Raw genomic sequence first — 12,531 nt, forward strand, 5'->3', positions numbered from 1 at the left:
TTTAAGATGAAGTTTTAGTTGTTTGGGTTTGGTTTTGTTGAAGACGGAGCAGCTTAAAAATGTAGAGGCTGGAGGAGCTGCTCGGATGTAAATGAGACATCCCTGGCACGCGGTCTCCGCTCGTTTGCCGCGCGCTCAGCGCCGGGGGGGACGAAAGGGACGTGCCTTCATCCGGCCAGACTTGGGACGGATTGCCGCGGCTGCGTCTCAGGCCTTGGCCCTTGGGCACAAGGGACCCTAGGGGATGTGAAGGCAGAGAGATGCTGGTGTAGATCAGAATGGGGGGGGGAAGGGCACCGAGTGACACGCCCCTCCCGCGGGCAGCACGACGCCCCTCTTGCCAGGCGCTCAGGACGACCGTTCTCTTTTCCGTTTAGAGCGAGCTACTCGGACGGAAAACTCAAAGCGCCTCCTAAGCCGTGTGCAGGAAACCAGGGGACGCAGATTGCGGTAAGGACAGAGCCCGGGAGTGGATGGTGGGCTGTGTCCCGGGCAGGGCGCCAGGAGGTCCGGAGGCCGCTGTCACCCTGAACTCACCTGCCAAGGTCTGGCGGGCCGAGGTTCGAGGAGCTACCACTTCGGGAAATGGGGGCTGGGGGCCTCCTGGGATGTCTGAAGTTGGAGTGGGGAGGGGGAGGGGCGTCCGGGAGTGCTTCACTGTGCCCTTATTTCTGTGGTGCCTCCGGTAGTAGAGACCCAGTTCTAGAAGCCATATCCCTGGCCTCTGTCGAAGGCAGAGCAGTAGGTTTGAGGACAGAGGTCCAGCCCTGCCACCTGTGCGACTTTCAGAGGGTCGCTTGACCGCTCTGGGCCTCAGTTTCCTCCTTCGTACTGTTGACATTTGCACTAGGTGATCTCCCTTTGGGCTCTAAGAGCAGTAGAACTAAGTCAGATTTATAAGAATACAAGTCATTCCCCAGTTGATAAGTGGTCAAGGGCTACAGACAGGCAGTTTCCGGATGAAGAAATCAAAGCTATTTGTAGTCATATGATAAATGTTCTAAATCACTGTTGATTAGAGACATGCAAATCAAAACAACTCTGAGGTACCACATCACACCTATCAGATTGGCCAGCATGACAAAACAGGAAAATGATAAATGTCAGAGAAGATGTGGGAAAATGGGAACACTGATGCGTTGTTGGTGGAGTTGTGAACCGATCCAACCATTCTGGAGAGCAGTTTTGATGCCCAAAGGGCTATAAAACTGTGCTTACCCTTTGACCCAGCAAGAGCACATCTAGGGCTGTGTCCCAAAGAAATCATACAAATGGAAAAAGGATCCACATGTACAAAAATATTTATAGCAGCTCTTTCTGTGGTGGCCAAGAATTGGTGGCCATCAATTGGAGAATGGCTGAATGAGTCATGGTGTATGATAATGAAACATCACTGTGCTGCAAGAAATGATGAGCAGGATGCTCTCAGAAAAACCTGGCCTTAGCTGAGCTGATGCTGAGTGAAGTGAGCAGAACCTGGAGAAGTCTGCACAGGTAACAGCAGTGTTATAGCGGTGATCAGCTGTGAGTCACTTAGCTTGTCTCAGCCACACAGTGATCCGAGAGAGGTCCAAAGGACTTGGGGTGAAGAGTTCTGTCTGCATCCAGAGAAAGAACTGACATGTCTGAGTGCAGAGTGAAGCAGGCTTGATTTTTACTTTATTTTTCTTGGTCTTCTCAGGGAGGGGAGGGAGAGAATTTAGAACTCATAATTTAGAAAAATTTTTAAAAGAAGGTTAAAAGTAACAAAGACAGTGTGGTGCAAGAGGAAGCACATGGCAATCAGAATCAGAGGACATGACTTCCGGTCTCAGCCCGCCCCTTACTCCCCGTGTGACCTTGGCCACCATCCTCTGTACCTTCCTTAGCCACAAAAGGGGGAGGGGATTAGGTGTCCCCTAACGAGGGTGCCTTCTGGCTCAATCCCAGTGCTTTTTACCTTTAGGTCCATGAACTTAGTTTTTAAAAATATTTTGATATCTGTATTTCAGTGTAATTGATTTTTTTTGTAATCTTATATGTTTTACTTAAGCGTTTAAAAGCGTGATGTGGAGAAGGGGTCCTTAGGCTCAGTGGACTGCCAGGGGGTCCATGACACACAATGTTTAGGACCCTGGTCGGCACCAGAGCTAAGTAGACCTCTACATTTAGCTAGCTAAATAAACAGGCCCTTCGGGTTTTTCCTCCAGAGTCTCCCAACCTTTCTCAAGTAGGTTTGGGATGAGAAGACATCTTATCCACTGGAGAGAACTTTGTAGCTTTTTGTGAGGCTGGCTTTGGGGATAGCCCTGCAGCCTACTGCTTCCCCTTCTGTTGTCAACTGTATTTGTTAAGCTGGGATCAAAACAAGTTGGAGCCTTGGAACTGTACCTTTCAGTGTGGCATGTTTAATGGATTCATTTATAATCATAGAAACAAAATGGACACTTCTGATTGTATAAAATTAAAAAGTTTTTGCACAAACAAATCTGATGCAGTTAAGAGGGAAACAGGTAACTGGAGGAAAAAACCTTTAGTAGTAAGTTTCTCAGATGAAGGTCTTACATGCCGACATACTTAGATCTTCTATCTAAACACACTCAGTGTGGACTTGAGGGGTGCTAGTATCGGTAGAGGTGGCAGTATTGGATGTATGAAAGGCGACAAAGGAGTGCCAGGTCGCTGTCCTGGAGGGTTTGATGAATCAAGGTATTGCTGAAATAAGGGGAATTGAAGGACATTCAAGGCCAAGCTGGACTTGAGGGCAAATGTAAGAGCTGGCTCACATTTATGAGACTTTAAGAGCTGTTGTCCAGTTGATAAGCGGTCAAAGGATGTGAACAGGCAGTCCACAAAGGAAGACAGCTCAAGCTTAACTTTCTAGAGAAAAACAACTTTGAAAGACTTTAGAACTCTGATGAATGTAATCAAACCAAAAGTCCCAAGGGCTGAGGATGAATCATGTTACCCACCTCCTGCCTGTAAGGTGATAGGCTTAAAATCCAAACTGAGGCTTGCATCTTGGGCGTGGCCAGTGTGGGCATTGTTTGGCTGGGTTCTGGGTGTTTCTTAGGAGGGTTTATGGGTTTTTTTTTTTCATTCTTTTGGTGGGGTTGGGGGGGATGAATGGAGGGAGAGATAAATACTTGTAAAATTAAACAAAAAAGTACGGATTCTTATGTTTACTTTTCAATTTGGGAGGCTAGCTCCTATGGCCAAGGCAGATTAACTGGTCTCCGACATGTAAGATGGTGAGAATGTGTTGGAGTGAGAGTAGTTTAATGATGGAGAACATATTTGCCTTCACGTCTCCTTCCATCTACCCAGTGCGACTGTCCCTAAAATCCACATGTAGCATGTTTGGATCCAGATGGGAAGAATCAGTCTGCAGTCCCGTCACCTTTGATTTAACCTGTCGATCTGTCTCTGTTTCAGGTTGAAGACCTTTTTTACAACATAGCCACAAGGAGGAAAGCTTTAAAAAATCCCAGTGAAGAGTATGGGAAAATCTTAGAAGTTGTTGGCAGGTAAGGTCCCACCCCATCTGGGAGATGGCGGCCAAAGGCAGGCGGTGACAGGGCGCTCTGAATTGTCCCGAGGGGTGGTTGGCCCTCATTCCTGCCCCTGAGCTTTCTCCAGTCTTCCCCGGGGTGGAATGAAGCCAGTGAGTGTGTGGGCTCCTCCTGAGCCCATGGGTCATGGGGTCATATGGTCAAGGTCTTGGATGTCATTTTTCACAGACAGGGAAACTGAAAAGATAGGGCCGGGCTTGTGTCTGGGCTTGACCTGCACCCCCTCAGCTGTGTCCCCCGTGGCTGATTTGGGGCAGTGGGTGGGTGAAGCACCTCACACACCAGGCCTGATTCATGAGCCTCTGCTGCAGACAGTGTGCTTGGCCCGTGTGAGGGGCTGCCTCAGTATTTAGGGTGCTCATTATTCAGTTAAAATGAGCTTTCTTTAGAACTGATTCTGAGGACGTGGTTAGGTGCTCTTGGTCATGTTAAAAAAATCTGAAACAAAAATCTACAGTGAGTGAGTGAAGGAAAGCCTTTATTACGCTTCTCACGAGAGAAGCAGGCACAGCGCTCTTTAGTAGGACGTGGGCGCTGCTTCAGTGGCAGAATCAACTTTTAAACCGTTAGTGAGATTCATACTCCTGCCACCAGGGCTACTGTTGGTCTGGTTCATCTGAGTTACACGCTTCCTGGACAGCCCATGGCATGTCCTTCCTTGATATGTTAGGTCATGCGTCCCGTGATCAAAAATGGCGGCAGTCTCCACCCTTGGGGTGTGTCACTTAATATTCAATAAGCTTATTAAGCAAGCTCAGTGGAGAAGGGCCTTTGCCCTGTGGAGGTCTCCTCCTTGACCCCAACGGATTGCAGCCGGCTTAGCCTCCAGGGCTCTTTCTTAAGGAACTGGTTGTTTGCTCTAGTTTCTGATTGGTTGAGGGGCTATCCACAAGATCTTGGAATTTCTCATCCTGCTGTGGAAGCCCAGCCCTCTAAAATCTTTCTTACAGTCACAGCTGTTGTTTCTCTCTCCAGGTATTCTATACACAATTCCGGCATCAGTTTCTCAGTTAAAAAGGTGCGTAGCGGATTTGGGGGGAGGTGATAGCTTATGAAAATAAAGGTTTTAAGTGGTTCGATAAAGATGAGAATGTTCCACTTGTGTTTCCACTTCTTGGGATTTAAATTTAGCTCCCAGGGAGAAGAACTCCTTTTCTCTCCTGAGCTAGAAATTGCACATCGGATGATGCGGAGGGTCCCCCCAGCAAGGCGGGGCACCAGGAGAGCTTGGATCTTTCTCAGTTTGACTTTCTGTTTGAATTTGAACTTTCCAAAAGGGAAAGGTTTAATAGTGGCACTCTTTTGTTTTCTTCTTAAACCTCTGGCTTCTTGTTCACTGGCTTCCATGTCCTGAGGGCTGACTCTTAGCCTCTGCTAAGGCCTCAGTGAAGGGGGGCCCAGCTGACACCATGGGGCCCTGGAGCCTTCCCTTGTAGGAGCTTATGTGTGGCTGTCTGCAGCTTCCCCTTGTCTCCCTGATTCTGGTCTTAGAGAGCCATAGTTTCAGCCTTCTTCCACGATGGAGACCAGCTTTCCTGCCTCTGCTGGGCCATGTCTCCCCCAGTCCCTGCCAGGCATTATTCCAAGCTTAACACACACCAAAGAAAACCAGCGTTTCCATTTTTTTTTTAAGAGTTTAATCACTTAATGAGGATAGAAGAGAAAAGATTGACTGATATTCAATTCTGGTCAACCACATAGTTACCCCCCTGGGACTGAGGATTCTTGACCCTGGAGTATGCAGAAATCTTGTTCAAGTGGAAATCCAGCTCCTTCCTGGTCAAAGTTCACTGTTGAGAAAGCCTGTGAGCCTTTTGTCATCCACATACATTGTGGTCTCCCTAGAGGAAGAAGTGACCATGAGTACAATTGCTAGTTTTATGTTACTAGTTGCGATGGTGATTGACTAGTCTCCTTGGGACTTGCAGTCCTGAGTTACACACCCTTATTCTAACTCAGTAGTAGACATATGCATGTTGCATAGAACAATCTCTGACAGGTTCTTCATCTGAACTTAGCCTTTTAATACTTTGAAAACTATGTAATTGGTCTGTGTTATAATCCTATGTATTTCATTTTATACACTTAACATTATTTGGAGGAGTCTATAGGCTTGGTCAGACTGCTAAAAATGTTGAGGCTTAGGGGTGCTGGGGCCCTGAAAAATGATATACGGGTCTTGCTTGAGTGAATTCAACGCAAGTCTGCTTTCCCCCAAAGACAGGGTTTATTAGAACCCTGATTGAGGTGAGTGAGATTCCTAGTGAGTCTGCACTACTGGCCATATTTTAAGAATCTGAGCCCTTAATGGAGGGGAGATGGATCTTATATGTAGAAAGACTGTGGGAGGGATCCAAGAGTGGCCAAGTAGTCTGAGGTGACTGTCTGGTAACAGAGGAGGACCAGGTACCATGTGGCCTACAGAGACTGGGATCTAGATAGGATCTGGGAGGGTAGGTCTCAGGTGGGGCCAGGTGCAGACTAGGAAATTAACTGAGTAGGGTGATGCCCTAGACAATGAAAGACCAGTTGCGAGGTTTATTGGGATGATGCCTCAGGTGAAGGCCAGAGACTTGACCACTTGGGAAAAGGAAAAAACTCAAGGAAAGCTCAGAGTGGGGTTTCCAGGGCCTATACCCCATCATTCCCCCCTCAAATAAATGGGACCCAGATTCTTTTGGGGAAGAGGCCAAGCTCTCAGCTTCTGAAAGTGCTTCCTGATGGCAAGGGGTTTTAGAGCTGTCCCTGCCTCGAAGGAGTCACAAAGAGGAGGTTGACTGGAACCAAGCATAGGCTGCATCCAGGGGACAATGGAGGGGACATTGGCTGGTACTCGCTGTTTTCTAGCAGCTGTAGGTGAGTGGCCTGTAGTCTGGAAGACACAAATTTGACAAGCAAAATTGCAGGGCCCAAATATGGGAAAAGTAAGAGTGCAAGAGCCCCATTGAAATCATTTACATTTGACCTGCAGGATTATTGAGATCTTGTTACTTTCTCTAAAGTTTAAGTAACACTTTTGCAGGTAGACATTTCCCACCCCTGGTTTCAATAGTTACACAAATGAATTTGCTAAAGACTGAATTTTATTTCAAATATAACAAAAGACTTGAGAGGATACTTAAGTAATGATTAGGCCAAATGGGTTACCTCCCTCTAAGAGAATTGACTGCACTGAAATTCTCCTCCCTAAACCAAACTGAAGATGTTTCTGATTTAATTTCAGTTCTTTGGCATATGGAATGCCTACACATTCAGGTCAAAACAGCAAGATCTCACACGCTTGCATTGTGCTTACATCTTTTACTGACCACTTGCTCTGATTTTAGAAATTTGCTAAAACAGGGACAAGTTTTAGGGCCCAAATATGACAGGATAAAACATCCTTAACTCTGTTTGAATTCAGATAATTCAGTTTTCCAGCTATGCAGTATCAAACCCACCTCATAGCCAGACTCAGGAATATTCTTTTTCAAAGGAACATCATGGGAAAACTGAGCCAGGAGGATCCCCTCTTAGACTCAGGCTAAAATTGTCCTCTTAGCTTTTCCCAGAGGCAGACCTCCCACCCGTATAATGTTCTCTCTGAGCAGCTTGTGGCATTTCTCAGAGAGTGGATTATTGATTGTCGATGGATTATTGTGATCCATCAGACAACTCAAAATCAGTTGTAATCCCAAGGGCTTTTACAAAACTCAGACAGCAAGTTTGACTAACCACAGCTTTGGAAAAAAACTTCCCAGGATTTAGACCTCAGATTTAAATTTGTTCTCATGTAGAAGCCAGTCGTTAGAGATTGTTTCTATATACTTGCAAGTTCTCAGCAAGCCAAGTTCATTGTTGAGGAACTCCATAACCCAGACAGGCGTTTTGGCGAGCGTGTGCATTAAAACAATAGCAGTCTCACAATTTTCCTGAGTGATAGCCGGATTGTTTTAGCTGTAACCAAATTATGAAAAGTCATCTGACTTAACTGATAGAAAAGTTCACCTGTTTGAAACCTGAAACAAACCCATTACCAGTCAGATGACACTAGTTTTGTTGGACACGTTTCCAGATTACTTTACACAGAGAATCGGCATCTCATCATTGACATGTTAAAACTACAATTTTAAAAGAGCACACAGTGTGCTCACCCCAGCTCTGAGGCTGGCTGGCTTCTTTACCTTGACCTATCCACCTTCCCCCTCTCCCAGGGCTGCTGGGGGTTGGGGGGGGGGCGGTGAGAAGGATGGGCAGAACCTGGGTGATGCTTCCGGGCAGAGGTTGCCCCAGGGCCCAAGGCCATTGCCAGTCAGGTCCATGCTGTAGCTGCTGCCCCTCCCCCCTTCCTTTCACCAGGTCGGGGAGGGGTAAAACTCTCTTCTCCTAATCTGATCTAGGGTGAGAGGGTTTAATGGAAAAACCCAGGGTTGTTTGCAGACAGCACTGAGATACCTTCTTGACTCAAGGGAAGGAAGTCAAGGAAGGGTGTGACCCAGGTTTTAAGGAGGCATTTCAAAACTCCTTAATGATCAATCACAAAGCCTCCACAATCTGCTAGGATGTTTGTAGCTGTTCTAACTCTTCCTTGTAGCCTCCATGAAGGAGGATCCAGGGGTGTAAAGGGAAGGGAGTAAGGAAGCCTCAGGGAACCAAAAAGCACCTGCAGTTTTCCCAGTTCCCTAGCACCAGGAGAATTGACAGAATTGGGTATGTGCTTTTGGATAGGGAGTCTATTGATGGTCTCAAACTGAACTAGGAGCCTGAGAGCGTCAGGCCGAGAGTGAGACAGCCTCTGTCTGCCTGAAAAGTGCGTCCAAGCCTTCTTGGATGCTTGGAGAGCGACCCCAACTGCAGGGAGAAAGGGGAGGGTTACATATCTTTCGGTCTTGGCTGGAGAACAGCTTGAGGTTAGGCAGTTTCCCCATATGGGCCACCAACATGTTGAGGTTAAGAGGTGCTGGGACCCTGAAATAGTGGTACACAGGTCCTGCCTGAATGAATTTGATCAAAGCCTTCTTTCAGTCAAAGACAAGGTGTATTAGAACATCAGTTGGCATGAGTGAGATTCCTAGTGAGTCTGCACCATTGGACAGATTTAAGAATCTGACAGAGTGTTTGTATTTCTAAACTAAAATAGAAAAAAGATTGAACGTGGAACTGCAGGTCTTAGTTAGAGACAGCTTTCTTTTCCTGTTTCATGTTGAACCAGTTAAGTTTCTTTTTTCTTACCTTGCTTTCCTGTTAAGCCCATTGCTTCCTCTCAGCTTCTCCATCCCTCCATCAGTTGAAAGAAAACGGAAGCCTTGTAGTAGACATGCATGGTCAGCAAGAAAGACCTGGCCACGTGGGCCAAGCCACGGCCCTTGGTCTCCTGCTGCACCTTGAGATGGTCACTGCCCCGCCCGCGCTGGGGAGGAGGGCTGTTTGTCACGGCCTCTGGGCCTCTGCTCTTGGCAGGAGGCGGCGCTCTGACCCTCTCAGAGCTGTTGGTGTTGCCTCTGTTCTCCGACTCAGCTCAGTTCCCTCACCTGCGTCTCTCCCAGTGGTGCTCATTACGCTAATACCGCCAGCCCTCCTTAGGTTCCAGTTTCTTCTCCCGCGGTCCTTCACTTTTTAAAAAAAAAAATCTGTCTCTTGAGATAGCTCACGTTTTATTCTATATCAGTGTCATTTACTTCGTCAGGATGTTATCTTAAGACCTTGCATCCCTTTTGGTCCAACTTGTTCTGCAGAAATCTAGAACCTGGATAGTCTCGATCCCTTTTCTGCCCTTTGGAACACGGCCCCCAAAGTGTAAGAAGTGCCTTTGCCCGCTTGTTCGTAGTTCTCCTCCTTCTGCAGTCGAGTGGCCGTTCCCTTCTTATTGTTTAGCATCAGGGCCAGGCATCACTTCTCTGATTTCCCTTGCTTCCCTAACCTCTGGGAACAGGAAATCATCTTCATAGCGAGTCAGTGATCAGCAGTGACAGCAGATGTCTGAGCAGTCAGAGCCCCTCATCGCTGCTCTTTGCTGCCCGTCTTCCTGCCGTTTCTAATTCTTCATCTGCTCTTTTCTTTTCTGTCCAAGTGTGCTGTGGCCTAGTCCTCCGACAGTGCGTCTTCTTTCTCCCCTGTGGTTCTTCATTCTAGTTATTGGATTTTATCACATGGGTGTTGGTTCTCTGCCATCCCTTTTATTTATTCTGGCTTTTTTGGAACCAGAGACGCCTTCCCAGAACGATCTTCCACTTGTGTGTTGGACGCCACAAGATCCATCCTGCCTGTGGTCCCATCGCTTCCTCCTGTTAGGCTTTCTTGTGCGCTTTGTTGACTCCCCTTTTCTTGAACGTGTTCTCCTGCGAATCCTGTTTTCTCTCCTGCTTTTCTTCTTCCTCTCATGTGCATTCTGTTCTGTGACATCTGGCTCGGCAGACACTGTGGAGTTTTCTTTCTTCTTCCCTTCCCTTTTCGGTTTAAAACTTTCTTTCATTCAGTTTGCATACCAAGCATCTACAAGCATCTGAAATTTATGAGACTCAAAGCAAATAGATCTTTTGTCAGTTCTTGTTGATTGCATCTTATCTCCAGCCTAGAAGGCCCCATCATTCCTACGGCCTGACTCATGGTCCGTATTTCCAAATGGTGTTCTCAGACCCCAGCTTCTTAACCAGCTGTTCACTTCCTAAGTGAGCCTTTAACCTTCCACTGGTGGTGGTCATGCTTTCTCTTGGAACCTTCACTCTTTCTTCCTATGAAAAAAACCAGCCAGATGGGCTTTGGGAGAACAGTTCCTCGGCCCTTTCTCCTACTTTGTGCCTAGGGAGTGGTTCTTTGTCACTGCAAGAAACACAGATGCGGCTGCTCCTTGGCAGCTTCCTACAAACTTTCCCTCACTGTTTGCACCTGCTGAGAACATTCTCATGGTTCCCGTGGCGTCCCTGGCGTTGGTGCCTTCCTGAGCGGCTCCTGTTGGACGGCATTGCCTGTGCGGGTTACTTTTCACTTAAACATTCCTGCCAGGTCTGGATGTCAATGGAGTTCCTCCCTGCTGTCATTTCCAGCAGAGATCCAGTCACCTGCAAGGCTTTAGTGAATTAAATCTAAGTGCCCACCTCTTCTCTCCTCCTCCGCATCTGTCTTGTGCTTTTCCTGGCCTTGGTGCCATGCTCCCTGCTTCTGCCTGCCATCAGTGTAAGAAAGAACATTCTAGATCTCCCTGCTTCTGCCCCCCTCACCAGCATAAGAACATTCTCGATCTCCTCCTTGCTTCTGCCCCCCCACAGTGTAAGAAGGAACGTTCTAGATCTCCCTACTTCTGCCCCCCACCAGCATAAGAAGGAACATTCTCCACTTTTCTCTTTCTGAAATGACTGCAGAGCCGAGATGATGAGAGGCTTCTGTTTCCTGAGGTTGGATATTGGTCCCATTTAGTTTGAATCTGAAAATGGCGCCTTCCTTGTTGAATAGGGCTTCCCTCTCATTAGCTCACGTCTCAATTCAGACTCATCTTCTTTTTGTTAACAGCAAGGTGAGACGTCACCTGACGTGCGGACCCTGCCCAATGCCACCGTGGTGGACAACATCCGGTCCATCTTTGGACATGCCGTCAGCAGGTAGGCTGGGTCCTCTCCCCGGGGCTCCTCACTGCCAGGAAGTGCTTGGCTTCAAGTCCCGGCTCATGATCATGGGGTATGGGCTGAGCCACTCCCCACTGTCTCCTCTCTTCTTCCCACCTACAAATGAAGGTCTCAGCCTCTCTGTGCTTCCTGCATGTCCAGCTGCTGCCCCCACTACTCTCGGCTCCCTGTAGCAGGATGCTGCCCTCTGGTATTTAGCGGGGCTTGGCCCTGCACGCTCGAGGGGGCCAGCCACCATGCAGTTGCTGAGGACATAAGGGCAGGCACGACACACGGCCTGGCAGAGCTGACGTTTGGTGGGGCGGCAGCAGATAGCCCACGGAGCACATGCTCAGAGAGAAGTTCACCGGGGTGGGAGCCCAGCATTGGTGAAGGAGGCACTTGAGCCAGTCCAGAGCAGGTGCAGGGTACAGCAGGCAGGAGGACTGAGTCTAGCACTTGCGTGCCAGTGAAAACACTAAGGGCCGGTGTTTCTGGGGCCCTTTAAGGTTGGCCAAACGCTCCTGCAGGGAGGTGGTGTGTTGGACAGCATGTGATCTTGGACCAGTCACTGAGCTCTCAGTTTCTGTCCTCCCTGTGAAATGGGAGTAACAACAGCGCCCCTCCCACACAGTGGGCGTGAGGATTGGATGAAATGCCACAGAGAGCTCTTTGCAGGCCTCATCATCATCATCCTCACGTCACTATAATTATTGTTGTTATCACACTGTTGTTATGAAGCAGTACTCTCCCTGTGCTTTCTCATTTTAAACATGGTTCTGCTCCCCTTGTAGCTGTTCTGCATTCCTAGGACACAGATTGGATTTTAAAACACCGACTCTTGGTGTGGCCTCAAAAGCTCCCTGCACTCTTGCTGCGGTTCAGCTGCTTTTCAGTCGTGTCCGACTCTCCGTGCCCACGTTTGGGGTTCTCCGGGCAGAGATGCTGAGGGATCTGTCATGTCCTCCAGCTCATTTGACAGATGAGGCAAACAGGGTGAAGTGACTTGCCCAGGCTCACCCAGCTAGGAGGTATCTGAGGCCAGATTTGAACTTGGGTAGATGAGTCTTCCCCTTTTCAGACCTGTCTCCTGCTGCTTCCTTTGACAAACAGCAACAGTAGGAGCAGCTGCCCAGCGCAGCCTCCCATCCTGGCCCCCTCACTCGCCTCCCCCTTTTGGTTAGTCCGGGCTCAGCTCAGAGGCCACAGAGCCTTTGCCCCCCTGCCCCCTTTTAGGGCCCTCTCCCTCTTGGATCTAATTTCCTTCCCTTGCTGGTGCACCTTGACACTGCCCTTCTTGTGCAGTGTAGCCACATAAGTGTGTGCTGAGTTTAGTTGGATGGAGCAGTTTCAGAGTTTAAATAGGTCTCTATGTCTGGAGGTGCAAGTATGAGTGAGGCCAA

At 48.2% G+C, this 12,531-nt stretch overlaps 1 protein-coding gene across 1 annotated transcript in view; it reads left to right on the forward strand.

The window, feature by feature from the left end:
- The window catches only part of MLH1 (mutL homolog 1), a 50,676-nt gene that overhangs the window by 9,390 nt on the left and 28,755 nt on the right, over positions 1-12,531 (forward strand). The window contains exons 5-8 of the mRNA XM_020979549.2: positions 378-450; positions 3,415-3,506; positions 4,527-4,569; positions 11,037-11,125. Of these exons, the coding sequence (XP_020835208.1) occupies positions 378-450; positions 3,415-3,506; positions 4,527-4,569; positions 11,037-11,125 (297 nt within the window). The remainder of the gene's footprint in view (positions 1-377; positions 451-3,414; positions 3,507-4,526; positions 4,570-11,036; positions 11,126-12,531) is intronic.

This window comes from Phascolarctos cinereus, unplaced genomic scaffold (genome assembly GCF_003287225.1).
Source record: "Phascolarctos cinereus isolate Bilbo 61053 unplaced genomic scaffold, phaCin_HiC Scaffold_4;HRSCAF=312, whole genome shotgun sequence".
Taxonomy (NCBI): Eukaryota; Metazoa; Chordata; class Mammalia; order Diprotodontia; family Phascolarctidae; genus Phascolarctos; species Phascolarctos cinereus.